Source organism: Oncorhynchus clarkii, chromosome 25, assembly GCF_045791955.1.
Source record: "Oncorhynchus clarkii lewisi isolate Uvic-CL-2024 chromosome 25, UVic_Ocla_1.0, whole genome shotgun sequence".
Lineage (NCBI taxonomy): Eukaryota > Metazoa > Chordata > Actinopteri > Salmoniformes > Salmonidae > Oncorhynchus > Oncorhynchus clarkii.
The window spans coordinates 36672690-36691565 of NC_092171.1; the positions used below are offsets into that span (position 1 = coordinate 36672690).

General features: G+C 43.8%; 1 protein-coding gene across 1 annotated transcript in view; it reads left to right on the top strand.

Moving 5' to 3' along the window:
- The window catches only part of LOC139383638 (dynein axonemal heavy chain 6-like), a 61090-nt gene that overhangs the window by 36747 nt on the left and 5467 nt on the right, over window positions 1-18876 (top strand). The window contains exons 50-75 of the mRNA XM_071128179.1: window positions 238-405; window positions 629-715; window positions 1176-1373; window positions 4076-4234; window positions 4321-4515; window positions 4688-4869; window positions 4998-5106; window positions 7115-7240; window positions 8095-8189; window positions 8653-8812; window positions 9057-9188; window positions 9292-9387; window positions 9535-9675; window positions 9975-10190; window positions 10537-10767; window positions 12072-12193; window positions 12368-12612; window positions 12841-13280; window positions 13654-13849; window positions 14049-14261; window positions 14802-14905; window positions 15048-15204; window positions 15431-15641; window positions 15895-15997; window positions 16493-16714; window positions 16844-17047. Coding sequence (XP_070984280.1) covers window positions 238-405; window positions 629-715; window positions 1176-1373; window positions 4076-4234; window positions 4321-4515; window positions 4688-4869; window positions 4998-5106; window positions 7115-7240; window positions 8095-8189; window positions 8653-8812; window positions 9057-9188; window positions 9292-9387; window positions 9535-9675; window positions 9975-10190; window positions 10537-10767; window positions 12072-12193; window positions 12368-12612; window positions 12841-13280; window positions 13654-13849; window positions 14049-14261; window positions 14802-14905; window positions 15048-15204; window positions 15431-15641; window positions 15895-15997; window positions 16493-16714; window positions 16844-17047 — 4512 coding nt within the window. The remainder of the gene's footprint in view (window positions 1-237; window positions 406-628; window positions 716-1175; window positions 1374-4075; window positions 4235-4320; window positions 4516-4687; window positions 4870-4997; window positions 5107-7114; window positions 7241-8094; window positions 8190-8652; window positions 8813-9056; window positions 9189-9291; window positions 9388-9534; window positions 9676-9974; window positions 10191-10536; window positions 10768-12071; window positions 12194-12367; window positions 12613-12840; window positions 13281-13653; window positions 13850-14048; window positions 14262-14801; window positions 14906-15047; window positions 15205-15430; window positions 15642-15894; window positions 15998-16492; window positions 16715-16843; window positions 17048-18876) is intronic.

An 18876-nucleotide genomic window follows, 5' to 3' on the forward strand; every position in this document is an offset into this window, starting at 1 on the left:
ACACATGGCTCTCGACCTTTGCCTTTCCCGAGTCCGTAGGGGAGTTGCAGCGATGGGACAAGACTGTAACTATGCCTGTCTGCCTGCTTTATATAGCAAGCCACAATCACGTGACTCACTGTCTGTAGGAGCGAACCATGAACAGGGTAGTGTACCTAATAAACTGGCCACTTGACACAGTGTAAAATGACTTTCCAGTTACTTTTTCTTGTAACTTGTTCGTGCATGACTGTTAAGGTGTCCTGGCCACCAGAGGAGCTGATGAGAGAACCCATAGCATTCGGAGACTTCCTGGATATGAGCATCCCAACTGCTTCTAGGATCTATAAGCACCTGCCAGAGTTGAAGAAGATCCAGGCTGTACTGGAGGAGTGTCACGCTAGTCATGGAAGGAAAGCCTCTCAGGTACAGTTCACTTTAGCCACACTGACTCACCCACAATAGCATCTGCTAAACACGTGTATGTTACCAATATAATTTGATTTGATTTGACTATTTCTTCACAGTACAGTAAGCTACCAATGTGCAATCTTGATAAGATTAATATCTGCATTATAATAACACATTTATTTTGTAAATCTAGTGTGTGTGTGTGTGTGTGTGTGTGTGTGTGTGTGTGTGTGTGTAGTTCCCCATGGTGTTTTTCAGGGAGGCAGTGGAACACATCACTAGAGCCGCCCGGGTTTTCAGATTGAAGGGAGCACACATGATGCTGGTACCTGTCCTGGACACACCTTTTAGATCTCTGATGTTACTGAGACACTGAGACACTTCCCTGTATGCTCTCTTTTAGAGTGTGGGCGGTAACTGTAACGGTCAATCAGAAATAACTGTAAACGGACCGTTTATCATTCTGCAGTACACCTGTCAGTCAACTGATCAAGACATCCTGTGGCAGCTGTAGGCCTAGTAATAACGTGTATTCGTTGTCATAGTGACAACACAGACCATTCGGTGATTCAGGGTGTGTTCATTGTCATAGTAACAACACAGACCATTCGCCGCTTCAGGTGTGTTCGCTCAATAATATGTTGTTCAGGTTCCCAATGGCTATTGCATCACTATTACACTTTCATGGCTCCTTCCTGCTATTTGATTGATTGATTCATTGATTGAATGATTGATCAATTGATTGATTACTGATAATGACTGACCACTTTATTCCCTCTGTGTAGATTGGACTGGATGGCACAGGGAAGGAGGAGTGTGTGACTCTGGCCTGTCATGTGTCTGGAAGCCATCTCTACAGGCTGTCTGTCTGCCGGAACTGCAGCTACTCAGACTTCAGAGATGACCTCAAGAAGGTGTTCAGACAGGCCGGGATCCAACGTAAAAACACTGTGCTGCTCATCACTGACTCAGACATTGTCAAGGTCCGTTTAAAGTGTGAAAGACAGTAGGAAGATTAGTTAGAGAAGATTAGTTGGTCCATATCTGTTACGTACTGTCGTTATCTAGCCTGGTCCATATCTGTTACGTACTGTCGTTATCTAGCCTGGTCCATATCTGTTACGTACTGTCGTTATCTAGCCTGGTCCATATCTGTTACGTACTGTCGTTATCTAGCCTGGTCCATATCTGTTACGTACTGTCGTTATCTAGCCTGGTCCATATCTGTTACGTACTGTCGTTATCTAGCCTGGTTCAGATGTTACGTACTGTCGTTATCTAGCCTGGTCCATATCTGTTACGTACTGTCGTTATCTAGCCTGGTCCATATCTGTTACGTACTGTCGTTATCTAGCCTGGTCCATATCTGTTACGTACTGTCGTTATCTAGCCTGGTTCAGATGTTACGTACTGTCGTTATCTAGCCTGTTTCATATCTGTTACGTACTATCGTTAGCTAGCCTGGTTCAGATGTTACGTACTATCGTTAGCTAGCCTGGTTCAGATGTTACGTACTATCGTTAGCTAGCCTGGTTCAGATGTTACGTACTATTATTAGCTAGCCTGGTTCAGATGTTACGTACTATCATTAGCTAGCCTGGTTCAGATGTTACGTACTATCATTAGGTAGCCTGGTTCAGATGTTACCTACTATCATTAGCTAGCCTGGTTCAGATGTTACGTACTATCATTAGCTAGCCTGGTTCAGATGTTACGTACTATCATTAGGTAGCCTGGTTCAGATGTTACCTACTATCGTTAGCTAGCCTGGTTCAGATGTTACGTACTATCATTAGGTAGCCTGGTTCAGATGTTACGTACTATCGTTAGCTAGCCTGGTTCAGATGTTACGTACTATCATTAGCTAGCCTGGTTCAGATGTTACGTACTATCATTAGGTAGCCTGGTTCAGATGTTACGTACTATCATTAGCTAGCCTGGTTCAGATGTTATGTACTATCCTTAGCTAGCCTGGTTCAGATGTTACGTACTATTATTAGCTAGCCTGGTTCAGATGTTATGTACTATCATTAGGTAGCCTGGTTCAGATGTTACGTACTATCATTAGGTAGCCTGGTTCAGATGTTACGTACTATCATTAGGTAGCCTGGTTCAGATGTTACCTACTATCGTTAGCTAGCCTGGTTCAGATGTTACGTACTATCATTAGGTAGCCTGGTTCAGATGTTACGTACTATCGTTAGCTAGCCTGGTTCAGATGTTACGTACTATCGTTAGCTAGCCTGGTTCAGATGTTACGTACTATTATTAGCTAGCCTGGTTCAGATGTTACGTACTATCATTAGCTAGCCTGGTTCAGATGTTACGTACTATCATTAGGTAGCCTGGTTCAGATGTTACCTACTATCATTAGCTAGCCTGGTTCAGATGTTACGTACTATCATTAGCTAGCCTGGTTCAGATGTTACGTACTATCATTAGGTAGCCTGGTTCAGATGTTACCTACTATCGTTAGCTAGCCTGGTTCAGATGTTACGTACTATCATTAGGTAGCCTGGTTCAGATGTTACGTACTATCGTTAGCTAGCCTGGTTCAGATGTTACGTACTATCATTAGCTAGCCTGGTTCAGATGTTACGTACTATCATTAGGTAGCCTGGTTCAGATGTTACGTACTATCATTAGCTAGCCTGGTTCAGATGTTATGTACTATCCTTAGCTAGCCTGGTTCAGATGTTACGTACTATTATTAGCTAGCCTGGTTCAGATGTTATGTACTATCATTAGGTAGCCTGGTTCAGATGTTACGTACTATCATTAGGTAGCCTGGTTCAGATGTTACGTACTATCATTAGGTAGCCTGGTTCAGATGTTACGTACTATCATTAGCTAGCCTGGTTCAGATGTTACGTACTATCATTAGCTAGCCTGGTTCAGATGTTACCTACTATCGTTAGCTAGCCTGGTTCAGATGTTACGTACTATCGTTAGCTAGCCTGGTTCAGATGTTACGTACTATCGTTAGCTAGCCTGGTTCAGATGTTATGTACTATCGTTAGCTAGCCTGGTTCAGATGTTACGTACTATCATTAGCTAGCCTGGTTCAGATGTTACGTACTATCGTTAGCTAGCCTGGTTCAGATGTTACGTACTATTATTAGGTAGCCTGGTTCAGATGTTACGTACTATCGTTAGCTAGCCTGGTTCAGATGTTACGTACTATCATTAGCTAGCCTGGTTCAGATGTTACGTACTATCATTAGCTAGCCTGGTTCAGATGTTACGTACTATCATTAGCTAGCCTGGTTCAGATGTTACCTACTATCGTTAGCTAGCCTGGTTCAGATGTTACGTACTATCGTTAGCTAGCCTGGTTCAGATGTTACGTACTATCGTTAGCTAGCCTGGTTCAGATGTTACGTACTATCGTTAGCTAGCCTGGTTCAGATGTTACGTACTATCGTTAGCTAGCCTGGTTCAGATGTTACGTACTATCGTTAGCTAGCCTGGTTCAGATGTTACGTACTATCGTTAGCTAGCCTGGTTCAGATGTTATGTACTATCGTTAGCTAGCCTGGTTCAGATGTTACGTACTATCGTTAGCTAGCCTGGTTCAGATGTTATGTACTATCGTTAGCTCGCCTGGTCCCTAGATCGGTATCGTTAGTAAAAGTAGTCCATTCTATTGATCACCTGTGACATCTTCTCTGTGTTTTGTTCAAAGGAGTCAGTCCTTGAGGATCTGAACTGCATTCTGAAATATGGTGATGTCCCTGGCCTGTTTGACAACGATGAGATTGATTCAATCACTGTGGATCTCAAGTCAACCATGGAGAGCTCTATTGGTGAAAATAGAGAGGAGATGTACTCTTATTTCATAGAGGTACAGTACGGTATAATATTCACTCTAGATTTGTTGATTTATGCCATGGTTTGAGAAGAAGCATTTAACTTCTTCTTCTTCTTTAGCAAGTTCATCAGAGACTACACATCGTCCTGGCCCTGAGCCCTGCTGGGATGCGTCTGAGACAGTACTGTTGGGCCCACCCGGCCCTGCTCTCCTGTTGTAACATAGACTGGTACAGTGAGTGGTCTAAAGATGCTCTGCTGCAGGTAGCCAACAGCACCTACATCAACTCTGACCACTTTGACTGGCTCGGACAGGTACAGTAGTTCCCCATTCACCCATTCACAAGCGCTATTTGTATGTGCACTACAATTCAACTTCTATCTGCAAATGTGTACATGAAATAAACCAAAAACAAAATAAGGTTAATTGTACATATTGAATGAGGATTATGTCCAGAATCTGGAACCCCTGTTGTTTACCTTTCAGGTCCTGCAGAACAAGGTAGCCAGAGTGTGTGTGGATATCCACCAGAGCTCAACCCAGATGGCTGCTCAGTATCTGCAGGAGATGAGAAGGCCCTACTACATAGTCCCCAGCACTTTCATCGAGTACATAGACACCTTCACCAAGATGTGTCGTTCAGAGGGGTCTAAGCTCCATAATGTCAGGTTAAGGCTGGAGGTTGATCTATTGATTGATTGAGTTGTTGGTTGTGACTGTTATTTTCTTGGAAATTATGTTTGCTGAGTGGAGAGTAATATTAAAAGGACTGTATATTGTCTGTTTTTTCCCACAGAGATCGTTTTAGTAACGGACTCTCTATATTATCTGAAGCAACATCTCTAGTCACTGTCATGCAAGATGAACTTCTAGCTCTAGGCCCACAGATAGAGGAGAAGTCAAAGGTAAATAAGAGGATTCAATATCAAGATAGGGTGTTCAGATTTTGAGAGAAAGAGAGAGTGTGATTGATTGTGTGTGTGTGACTGACTGATTGTGTGTGTGTGTGTGTGTGACTGACTGATTGTGTGTGTGTGACTGACTGACTGATTGTGTGTGTGACTGACTGACTGATTGTGTGTGTGACTGGCTAATTGTGTGTGTGACTGACTGATTGTGTGTGTGTGACTGACTGATTGTGTGTGTGTGTGTGAGACTGACTGATTGTGTGTGTGACTGACTGATTGTGTGTGTGTGACTGACTGATTGTGTGTGTGTGTGTGACTGACTGATTGTGTGTGTGACTGACTGATTGTGTGTGTGTGACTGACTGATTGTGTGTGTGTGTGACTGACTGATTGTGTGTGTGACTGACTGATTGTGTGTGTGTGACTGACTGATTGTGTGTGTGTGTGACTGACTGATTGTGTGTGTGACTGACTGATTGTGTGTGTGTGACTGACTGTGTGTGTGTGTGTGACTGACTGACCTATTGTGTGTGTGTGACTGACTGATTGTATGTGTGTGTGACTGACTGACTGATTGTGTGTGTGACTGACTGACTGATTGTATGCGTGTGACTGACTGACTTATTGTGTGTGTGACTGACTGATTGTGTGTGACTGACTGATTTATTGTGTGTGTGACTGACTGATTGTGTGTGTGTGTGACTGACTGATTGTGTGTGTGACTGACTGACTGACTGACTGATTGTGTGTGACTGACTGATTGTATGTGTGTGACTGACTGACTTATTGTGTGTGTGACTGACTGATTGTGTGTGACTGACTGATTGTGTGTGTGTGGGTGACTGACTGACTGATTGTATGTGTGACTGACTGACTTATCGTGTGTGTGACTGACTGATTGTGTGTGTGTGACTGACTGACTGATTGTGTGTGTGTGTGTGACTGACTGATTGTGTGTGTGACTGACTGACTGACTGATTGTGTGTGTGACTGACTGATTGTGTGTGTGTGACTGACTGACTGATTGTGTGTGTGACTGACTGATTGTGTGTGTGTGTGACTGACTGATTGTGTGTGTGACTGACTGACTGACTGATTGTGTGTGTGACTGACTGATTGTGTGTGTGTGACTGACTGACTGATTGTATGTGTGACTGACTGACTTATTGTGTGTGTGACTGACTGACTGTGTGTGTGTGTGTGTGTGTGTGTGTGTGTGTGTGTGTGTGTGTGTGTGTGTGTGTGTGTGTGTGTGTGTGTGTGTGTGTGTGTGTGTGTGTGTGTGTGTGTGTGTGTGACTGACTGATTGTGTGTGTGTGTGACTGACTGATTGTGTGTGTGACTGACTGACTGATTGTGTGTGTGACTGACTGACTGATTGTGTGTGTGACTGCCTGATTGTGTGTGTGATTGACTGACTGATTGTGTGTGTGTGACTGACTGATTGTGTGACTGACTGACTAATTGTGTGTGTGGGACTGACTGACTGACTGATTCTGTGTGTGTGACTGACTGATTGTGTTTGTGTGACTGACTGACTGACTGATTTTGTGTGACTGACTGACTGTGTGTGTGTGTGTGTGTGTGTGTGTGTGTGTGTGTGTGTGTGTGTCTGACTGACTGATTGTGTGTGTGTGACTGACTTATTGTGTGTGTGACTGACTGACTGATTGTGTGTGACTGACTGATTGTGTGTGTGACTGACTGACTGACTGATTGTGTGTGTGTGTGACTGACTGACTGACTGACTAATTGTGTGTGTGTGACTGACTGACTGACTGTGTTTGTGTTTGACTGACTGACTGATTGTGTGTGTGTGTGTGTGACTGACTGACTGACTGACTGACTGACTGATTGTGTGTGTGTGTGTGTGATTGACTGATTGTGTGTGACTGACTGATTGTGTGTGTGTGTGTGTGTGTGTGTGTGTGTGTGTGTGTGTGTGTGTGTGTGTGTGTGTGTGTGTGACTGACTGACTGTGTGTGACTGACTGTGTTTTGGACAGGAAATAGAGATATTGATGGGTAAACTGAAAGAGGATTCTCAAGCTGTGGAACAAGTCCGAGCCATCGTCAAAATCGAAGAAGACATGATGGTGCAAGAAACACGGATCGTTCATGAATATGCAGAGGTGAGGTGAACATCCATATGAATATGCAGAGGTGAGGTGAACATCAATATGAATATGGTGAGGTGAAGTGAACATCAATATGAATATGGTGAGATGAACATCAATATGAATATGGTGAGGTGAACATCAATATGAATATGGTGAGGTGAAGTGAACATCAATATGAATATGGTGAGGTGAACATCAATATGAATATGGTGAGGTGAAGTGAACATCAATATGAATATGCAGAGGTGAGGTGAACATCAATATGAATATGGTGAGATGAACATCAATATGAATATGGTGAGGTGAACATCAATATGAATATGGTGAGGTGAAGTGAACATCAATATGAATATGGTGAGGTGAACATCAATATGAATATGGTGAGATGAACATCAATATGAATATGGTGAGATGAACATCAATATGAATATGGTGAGGTGAACATCAATATGAATATGGTGAGGTGAAGTGAACATCAATATGAATATGGTGAGGTGAGGTGAACATCAATATGAATATGGTGAGATGAACATGCAGAGGTGAAGTGAACATCAATATGAATATGCAGAGGTGAGGTGAACATCAATATGAATATGGTGAGGTGAACATCAATATGAATATGGTGAGGTGAACATCAATATGAATATGGTGAGATGAACATCAATATGAATATGGTGAGATGAACATCAGTATGAATATGCAGAGGTGAATTTAAATATGCAGAGGTGAGGAGAACATCAATATGTTTTTATGAGAGTGCCACATACACCCACACTCACCCTTTGATAAATGTGTTCTCTGTTGACTGTGAGTAACATTTTGTTTATGTAAATCATTTGTTCCCATTGTGTGTTGTAAAACTGTAGGATGCCACGGCAGATTTGAATAAAGTTTTGCCTCTGCTGGAGAAAGCAGTTTCAGCTTTAGATGCTCTGCAAAAGAGCGACATTTCAGAAATAAGGCAAGTGAATAAAATCATGCTTAATTATTCACCTAAGCATGCCTTTTCCTTTCATAAACACTTTGGGGGGGGTTACAATATTGTTGTCAAATTTACCTGATCGAAACATTTTTCCAAGTAGAACTAATGTTTTGAAGCAACGAATCAATATGACACACTGTCGATATGTAATAGTGAATTCATTCTGAATTGAATGTATTGAATCAATATGACACACTGTCGATATGTAATAGTGAATTCATTCTGAATTGAATGTATTGAATCAATATGACACACTGTCGATATGTAATAGTGAATTCATTCTGAATTGAATGTATTGAATCAATATGACACACTGTCGATATGTAATAGTGAATTCATTCTGAATTGAATGTATTGAATCAATATGACACACTGTCGATATGTAATAGTGAATTCATTCTGAATTAAAGGTATTGATCTCCTGTTCATTATTTGGCTCCAGAGTATACACCAAGCCTCCAGAACTGGTCCTGACAGTGATGCATGCAGTCTGCATCCTGCTACAGCAGAGGCCTGACTGGACTACAGCTAAACAGCTGCTAGGAGACCCTGGCTTCCTCAAGAGACTGGTCAGCCTGGACAAAGACAGCCTGCCAGAGAAGGTACAGTATTTAGGCCCCAATCATACCTTGAGATGTGCTTATCTTCTAGCTTTAGATTCTCTTGTTTATTATACTTGTTTGTAAGTGTCTTGTGGTCCTGTGTGGCTCAGTCGGTAGAGCATGGCAACCAAGGGTTGTGGTTTTGATTCCCGCTAGGGAAAATGCACGCTTTGGATAAAAGTGTCTGCTAAATGGCATATATTATATTATAATAGTGCATGATACTATGTTTGAATTGCTGTAGGTGTTTCTGAAGTTGAGGAGGTATTCTAAGTGTCCTGACTTTAACCCTGCCAAGGTGGGCTTGGTGTCTATAGCCTGTCGTTCTATGTGCCTCTGGGTGCTGGCTTTGGAGCACTACCATGAAGTGTACAAGGTACAGTTTGACTGTTGTGTGCCTTTAGTTCTCCAGAAGGAAATATTCCCTTATTGTTATTCATGAATGCAACAGTGTTATATTGATGTCCTATCTTCCCCAGATAATTGAGCCCAAACGGAACAAAGTCAACGTGGCCCAAGCAGCATTGGTGAAATCAGAATCTAATCTGATGAAAAAACAGAAAAGACTATCGAAGGTAAGATATTTACTGTTTGGCAACGTGTTTGATAATTCATTCACACAAATGACAAGGGCTCGTTTCTCCGTTCAGTGTATGCTTTATCAATGAATTGATTGATTGATTAATTGGTTGATGATTGATTGTTCTGTGCTGTCTGTTTAGATCGAGGAGCATCAGAAAGCTTTGGAGGACCGCTACGATGCCAGTGTGTCTGAGAGACAGGAGCTGGGGAGACGTAAAGAGAGGACCACGAACAGAGTGCAGAGAGCTGCTTCACTCATATCAGCCCTGTCTAATGAAAAGGTCCGACCAAACAGTTCCTGTACAATAGTAAATATTGTTTCATAAAGCCAGACCAATATGACACTTATGGATCTGATTCGATACCAGTCTTTGGGAGTCAGAATACACCGATTCCTATATTTCTGCCGATACATATGTTTTTTTAGATGAAAATGTCACTGTTTTAGGTACAAATGGAACTCCAAAAGAGATGCATCCCTACAATGACACTTTGAATGCTGATTTCTTCCATGCGTGCTTTCTGTTGATTTGACCTGCCTGTTGCCCTGTGCGTGTCTGTGTCGGCCTCTGTGTATCAGGATCGCTGGGAGAAGGCAGTGTGTGACCTGGACAACAAGCTGCAGCACATAGTGGGTGACGTCATGGTTTCCTCAGCGTTCATCACGTACTGTGGACCTCTGACGGCCGACTACCGTAAAGCCATGGTGAAGAAGTGGCTGGACTTCTGCCACAACATGGAGATCCCTGTCTCTCCTCAGTACACCTTCACCTCAGCCATGACCGAGAAGAACCAGGTGATGTGGTCATTTAGCAGGGGTTTTTATCCTAAGCAACTTATAAAATTGTCAGCATTGACAGACACATAAATGCACTGATCGACATTCAGTGGTGCATCTCTTAACATTAGTCTCATTTCATTCAGAGCTATAGCTCCACACGATAGTGGATTCAAAGCATTTTGGGGTGATATCCATCTCAAAGGATCATAAAGGTCAATCTCATGTGAATGTTCACAGAATATTTTTAAGAAATTAGAAACAACAACACACGCATTTTGTTTTGGCATGTATTGCCATAATGCACCAGATTTAGCTATTTTCTCAACATTTTAATGATATCGGAAAATCTTATCTCCCTCAGGTGAGACACTGGCAGAACACAGGCCTGCCACCAGATCAGAATTCCACAGAGAATGCTTTGATCGTGAAGAACGGTCCCCACTGGCCCCTGCTGATCGACCCCCAGGGCCAGGCCACCAGGTGGATAAGCTCTATGGAGGGGGTCAGGCTCAGGAAGATGCTGGCCTCAGACCCCAACTATATGAAGACAGTGGAGAGGGCCATTCGCATGGGGGACGCTGTCCTTATTCAGGTACTTGCTTAGGCTACTTAAACCTTTTAGTTCTTTGGGGAGCATAGATTATTTGACAAATTTCCTCCAGCGCCTTCTGTGTTGATCCCTTATTCAGGTATTGCCATATAGAATATACACATTTGATTGATTTTAATTCTACAATATAGAATCAAAGATTGTGATTCCCAACAGTAACCAGGTTTCCATCCAACCTTTTTATCAGAGTAAAGTACATGTAAATGGAAACAGCTAATTTGTCTGTAAACATTCCAAATGTCGACAAAACAAAATACGCTAGACAAGGTGGGATCTTTTTGTGTCTGTAAAAATAAGTATGCGAGAAATAGCAGTGGAAACTATTGATCTAATAACCATCATATCGAAGTAAATGTGGAGTCATACGATGTTGTGGTCCTCCCATACGACTCGGGGAAAACATGCAATTTATTAGGCTAATGAATGATGAAATCAGTTATGATGGACTTCACAGGGGGGTGAAAGTTCACAGTAATGAGCTTAATGCTGCTGTCCAATAAATATAAAGGGTCTTATTCTGATTGAAGTTTGGCTGCCGTTTGACAAATAAAAATTATTGCGCTCTTTTGTCCATAATAACCTCATCAAGTAGGCCCATCAAATTCAACTCTAGACCTCAAAGCAAGTTTCACTGCCTTTTTTCATTGTTGCCCTCTAATCGGGGACTGATTTAGAACTAGGACACCAGGTGTGTGCAATTAATTATCAGGTAGAACAGAAAACCAGCAGGCTCCGGACCTCGTAAGGTAAGAGTTGAATACCCCTGATGTAGGCTATACCCACACTGTATCTGCGAACTGTTGGCTAGAGCGCATGCCAACACTGGAGTGGGCACATTCGTTATATAACGCAACAGTTTTAGTGACAAAACCATCAGTAGAGTTGAAAATGCGATGGATGATGACAATGCGATGGATGATGACAATGCGATGGATGATGACAATGTGATGGATGATGACAATGCGATGGATGATGACAATGCGATGGATGATGAAAATGCGATGGATGATGAAAATGCGATGGTATTTAATAACAAAAGGTATTTTTATGTACTCTACGTCATCACACACAGCCTTTTATCCACAAGAGGTCAATTTGATGGAAACATCTCTGATGGGAAATGTGGATTGTTTTTATGCAGATTTGTGCATGTTCACATAGAAATCTGTTGCCAATTGAATGGAAACTTAGCTTAGTGGTTTTCTTAAATGAAACTGGTGTACTAAATGAGATCAAGATTATTAGTCCTTATCGATCCTTCCCTTTGACCATTCTTCTGTTTTCAGGATGTTCTTGAGAACATAGATCCCTGTCTTCAGCCAATCCTGATCAAGAACCTTACAATACGTGACGGTCAATCATTCATCAAAATTGGAGACACTGAAATTGAGTACAATCCCAACTTTAGGTACATTTACTCATTCAATTGAGCCCTTATTTTCATCAAATGACCCTTCATTAAAAATATAAATATTCATATTTGTAGCAGTAGGAATAGGTCTTATAAATTGTCACAACTCCTCTCCTCCTCATCTCCTTGCTTTTCCTTCTCCTCTCCCCTCTCCTCTCTTTCTCACCGAAGGCTCTACCTGGCCACCTGTCTGCCCAACCCCCACTTCCTCCCGGCAGTGTGTGTCCTGGTGAAGCTGATCAACTTCTCAGTAGAGTACGAGTGTCTGCAGGAGCAGCTGCTGTCCAGCGCGGTGTCTCTGTATCAGCCAGAGCTAGAGCTGCACCACAACCAGCTCCTCCACACTATTACTGCTGACCTGTTCAGCCTTCACGAGCTGGAGAACAGGTCCCTGCTGCTGCTGCAGGACACCCAGGGTGAGGGAGGGAGGGAGGGAGGTGGACGGGTGGATGGATTTTGTGCCGTTCCACCTGTCTCTAAATGTAACGTAAAAATCTTGATCAAGATCGACTGTTGGCTTTGCTTCTAGCACTCTTTAACTATTGTTTTTACTAAGAGGATAGAGAAAAGATAGAGATGAGCACATTGTCTCCCTTCACCTAAAATGTGACATATTAAAACACTAATACTTTGTCTTGCTTCAGGACACATATTGGACGACCAGGACCTCGTTGATAACCTGAAAAAGTCCAAGGTCACCTCCAATGAGATCTCCGTGCGAGTTGAGACGGCTAAGGACAAGGAGAAGGAGATCGACGAGGTCCGCAAGAAGTACCTCCCTATCGCTAACCGTGGTGCAGACCTGTATTTTGTCCTGGCCGACCTCACCCAGATCAACTACATGTACCAGTTCTCCCTGGACTGGTTCAATGACATGTATGTGAAAGCTTTGCAGGTGGCTACGGAAGGCCAGGAGTGGCCCACCCTGGACGTGTCCATGCCTGTGACGGGCACCCTGTGCCCGGCTGGAGCTAAGGGCCTGAGGAGGGCTGTGGTGGTACCTGGAACATGTGCTCCCAACATGGGGGACTTTAACCTTCGTCTCCTCAAGATGATGAACGCCATCACTGAGAGTATATACAAGGTAACAGTATTGATGATGAACGCCATCACTGAGAGTATATACAAGGTAACAGTATTGATGATGATGAACGCCATCGCTGAGAGTATATACAAGGTAACAGTATTGATGATGAACGCCATCACTGAGAGTATATACAAGGTAACAGTAATGAGAGTAACAATCATGGACAGGCTATTTTCTTTTGGGTTTTACGCATCTTAAGTGGAGCTTGATTGAGTTTTTCCCCCTCCGTACTCTGTCTCTCCCCCTCATTACTCTCTATTTCCCCCACTCTCTCTATCTCTCTCTCTCCCTCCTTACTCTCTCTCTCTTCCCTACTCTCTCTATCTCTCTCTCCCCCTCTGTACTGTCTCTCTCCCCCTTCCCCCTCCAGGAAGTGTCCCTGGCCCTGTTTGTGGACGACCAGGTGGTTTTCTCCTTCCTGATGTGTTGTAACATCATGAAGACCAACAAGCACAACATGATAGTGGGCAGCACTGAGTTCCTGCCTGCTGAAGAGTGGAAGATATTCCTACACTCTGCTGTGCTGGCCAGCATGATGGACTCAAAGAGAGCCGAACAGGAGGAAGGTAAAAAAAATACCTGCTGTGTCAGGCATCTGTCAGTAATATGAGGCCGCATATTGAATCAGAGCTTGTCTTTAAAAGGCTCCAAACTGTCTTTCAATTGGAAAATAAGTAGACCATGAATGAGTGAGCATTTGAGTAATTAAGGGGGGGTGACCACAGTAAAATTGCTGAGTGCATCTGTGTGTGATTGTCTCACTAGGGGAGCTCCTGGGCGAGCGTCCGGACCACCCGTGGCTGACAGACAGCATGTGGGCACAGTGCCAGTACCTGTGTGCCCACCTGCCCTGCTTCGCCACCCTCTACAAGTCCATCCAGACCAACCGTTTGCAGTGGGAACTGTTCCAGCAGGCTAGGAACCTCTATGAGTTCCTCAGTGAGCCCTACACTGGACACGCTGGTTCTGGTACTGAAGGTCGGTGTTGCTGTGCTGGAATGTGAAGCTTCCCTGGTGAACATTGGGTTGCTTGACTTATTCCTAGAAGCTCTTGTGCAGAAAAGAGCCTTGACTATGGCATCTCCAGTGAACCTTGCTCTGGGAAGTTTTCTGTCCTGTGTTCCCTGATGCATGTTGTGTTTGAATTCACCACAGAGTATCATTTCCTTGACTTATTTCACAGAACCTCTTCATGGTAATGACAAGCCATACACGTTCCACCTCACCAATAGAATCTCATTCTAGCTCGTTCCCCCTCACCGATAGAATCTCGTTCTAGCTCGTTCCCCCTCACCGATAGAATCTCGTTCTAGCTCATTCCCCCTCACCGATAGAATCTCGTTCTAGCTCGTTCCCCCTCACCGATAGAATCTCATTCTAGCTCGTTCCCCCTCACCGATAGAATCTCATTCTAGCTCGTTCCCCCTCACCGATAGAATCTCATTCTAGCTCACCTCCTGTGTCATGAATGAATGTGTGTGTGACATCATGATGTGGTTTGTCTGTCTATCTGTCCAGGAGAGTCATCCCAGTCAGCAGCAGCCTCGAAGGACAGGCATCTCACCAAGTGTGTCCACATCTTCCCCTGGGAGAGCCTCTCAGGCTTCCAGAAGATCCTCTTGGTGTGTGTGTGTGTGTGCGCGTGTGTGCGCGTGTGCGTGCGTGCGTGTGCGCGCGTGCGTGCGGGTTACAGCTTTGTAAGAACTCAAAACATTCTCCTTGATAAATATGATGAACTCTGTTGAGGCTGTCTTTATCTCCCAGGTGAAGATCCTGAGGCCTGAGTGTCTGAACACGGCAGTGAAAGCCTTTGTCATAGAGAAGATGGGTTCTAAGTACCTGGAGGTTGGAAAGATCTCCCTGAGAGAGGTGTATGAGCGCTGCTCTGCCAATGTGCCCATCGTATTCCTCCTCTCCCCTGGTAAGACTACTGCTACTCTTGTGTACTAGACATCCTCCCTAAACTGGTGTGTAATAACCTTGGTGTTAGGCTGCTCGTTCCACCCTCTTTCTCACTAGTAGGATTTGGGACGGACACTGGGACACTCAAAGCTTCTTTTACACCTTTGAAATTCCTGGACAATATGGTGTAGTACAAGCAGCTTTAGGTCGTGTCTGATGTCCTTATTCTTCCCCTGTCTGTTCAGGCATGGACCCAGCTTCCCTCCTGGTGCGTCTGGCCCAGGAGCTGAGGGGTAGCAGCCTGCACCTGGACATGGTGTCTCTGGGTCAGGGCCAGGGCCCCAGGGCAGAGGAGCTCATTTACAAGGCCCAGGTCCTCAAGGGCCGCTGGGTCTTCCTGCAGAACTGCCACCTGGCCGCCTCCTTCATGCCCAGACTGCAGACTGTCGTCAACTCGTGAGTGTACAACAGCACCTGTTTTGAGCTTTTATTTTGCATGTTTTTATGTCTTAATATATACTTTAATATATACTTTATGCTGATGGGTAATGTCATGTGAGACAATATGATGTAGTATACGTAGGTTTGAAACCACGTTGAAGCACAGAGGGTCCTGTGAGATGCCTTTAGGTGTGGTCCTGTTAGGTGCTTCTACCCAACAGGACCCAGCTGTAGACAGACCTGAGTATTTTTCATCCCTTCTGCTCAGGTTGAAGTGGAAAGGCTCAGACCTGGACCCTCACTTCCGTCTGTGGCTGTCCTCTAAACCAGACCCAGTGTTCCCTGCCTCCGTCCTGCAGAGAGCCATTAAGGTCAGCCAGGCCTTCATTACCACAGCTTCCCGTTAGAGGGCCACACACCTATAGAAGTATAATTAGTGAGTTTATTTCTATGGTGTACCCATGAGTGAACCAGTCAATCTGCCCATCGTCTGAGGGGCTTTGTCTCTTCTAGACATTCTATTGCACACCCCTCAGATACACAGAACACAACAATGTCTGTTGTTGTTACAAATTCATTGCCAATGATTCTGTTCCTTTAGATAGCGGTAGAGCCTCAGTTACTAATACAGTAATTCTACTTCCTGTCTTGTAGATAGCGGTAGAGCCTTAGTTACTAATACAGTAATTCCACTTCCTGTCCTGTAGATAGCGGTAGAGCCTCAGTTACTAATACAGTAATTCCACTTCCTGTCCTGTAGATAGCAGTAGAGCCTCAGTTACTAATACAGTAATTCAACTTCCTGTCCTGTAGATAGCGGTAGAGCCTCAGTTACTAATACAGTAATTCCACATCCTGTCCTGTAGATAGCTGTGGAGCCTCCTCGGGGTCTGAAGGAGAAGCTCCTCCACACCTTCAGTCCCAGTGGAGAGGTGACCGAGAGGAGCTTCTGTAAAATGGACTGCAGCCCAGCCTGGAAGACTTTGCTCTTCAGCCTCTGCTTCTTCAACGCCATCGTGCAGGAGAGAAAGAAGTACGGCCCTCTGGGGTGGAACATACCCTACACCTTTACATCTTCTGACCTGGAGGTACATTATGATGCAACACATACTGTTTCCAACTCAACAGAGCTTCTCAGCTTACAATATAATGACACAGATCCATCTAGATTGAGAGAGAGCATTGTCTCTTGTCTTGGCTCTGTCTGTGTGTCTTAGGTGTCCATGCTGAACCAGGAGAGTCTCCTGCGGGCTGCGGAAGGTTCCGAGCTGCCATGGGCGGCCCTACGCTACCTGACGGGTGAGGTGATCTACGGAGGGCGTGTCACCGACCCCTGGGACCGCCGATGCCTGCTTACCATTCTCCACCGCTGCTATACCCCCTCGGTCCTGCAGGACGGACACAGCTTCTGTCAGGCTCAGGTAGGAGTCAGACACACCCCTCCACCTAACACTGGCATCACAGTCACAGGATCCATGTCAACATACTGATAAAGGAATGAATAAGGTAATTGTGATGTCATATGGTTGTTTACCTACTTTACATCCGTCTGCTACATGACAAAAGTATTCACTGATTTAAACACAATTTTGTTGTAGAATATTTCAGAAATTAATAAAAAATATTACATCTGAAATGTCTTTAGTCAATAAGTATTCAACCCCTTTGTAATGGAAAGCGTAAAATAGTTCAGGAGTAAAAATGTACTTTTAAATAAGTTGCATGAACTCATTTCGTGTTCAATAATAGTTGTTAATATGATTTTTGAATAACTACCCCATCTCTGTACCTCACACATACAGTGCCTTGCGAAAGTATTCGGCCCCCTTGAACTTTGCGACCTTTTGCCACATTTCAGGCTTCAAACATAAAGTTATAAAACTGTATTTTTTTGTGAAGAATCAACAACAAGTGGGACACAATCATGAAGTGGAACAACATTTATTGGATATTTCAAACTTTTTTAACAAATCAAAAACTGAAAAATTGGGCGTGCAAAATTATTCAGCCCCCTTAAGTTAATACTTTGTAGCGCCACCTTTTGCTGCGATTACAGTAAGTCGCTTGGGGTATGTCTCCATCAGTTTTGCACATCGAGAGACTGACATTTTTTCCCATTCCTCCTTGCAAAACAGCTCGAGCTCAGTGAGGTTGGATGGAGAGCATTTGTGAACAGCAGTTTTCAGTTCTTTCCACAGATTCTCGATTGGATTCAGGTCTGGACTTTGACTTGGCCATTCTAACACCTGGATATGTTTATTTTTGAACTATTCCATTGTAGATTTTGCTTTATGTTTTGGATCATTGTCTTGTTGGAAGACAAATCTCCGTCCCAGTCTCAGGTCTTTTGCAGACTCCATCAGGTTTTCTTCCAGAATGGTCCTTTATTTGGCTCCATCCATCTTCCCATCAATTTTAACCATCTTCCCTGTCCCTGCTGAAGAAAAGCAGGCCCAAACCATGATGCTGCCACCACCATGTTTGACAGTGGGGATGGTGTGTTCAGGGTGATGAGCTGTGTTGCTTTTACGCCAAACATAACATTTTGCATTGTTGCCAAAAAGTTCAATTTTGGTTTCATCTGACCAGAGCACCTTCTTCCACATGTTTGGTGTGTCTCCCAGGTGGCTTGTGGCAAACTTTAAACGACACTTTTTATGGATATCTTTAAGAAATGTCTTTCTTCTTGCCACTCTTCCATAAAGGCCAGATTTGTGCAATATAGAACTGATTGTTGTCCTATGGACAGAGTCTCCCACCTCAGCTGTAGATCTCTGCAGTTCATCCAGAGTGATCATGGGCCTCTTGGCTGCATCTCTGATCAGTCTTCTCCTTGTATGAGCTGAAAGTTTAGAGGGACGGCCAGGTCTTGGTAGATTTGCAGTGGTCTGATACTCCTTCCATTTCAATATTATCGCTTGCACAGTGCTCCTTGGGATGTTTAAAGCTTGGGAAATCTTTTTGTATCCAAATCCGGCTTTAAACTTCTTCACAACAGTATCTCGGACCTGCCTGGTGTGTTCCTTGTTCTTCATGATGCTCTCTGCGCTTTTGACGGACCTCTGAGACTATCACAGTGCAGGTGCATTTATACGGAGACTTGATTACACACAGGTGGATTGTATTTATCATCATTAGTCATTTAGGTCAACATTGGATCATTCAGAGATCCTCACTGAACTTCTGGAGAGAGTTTGCTGCACTGAAAGTAAAGGGGCTGAATAATTTTGCACGCCCAATTTTTCAGTTT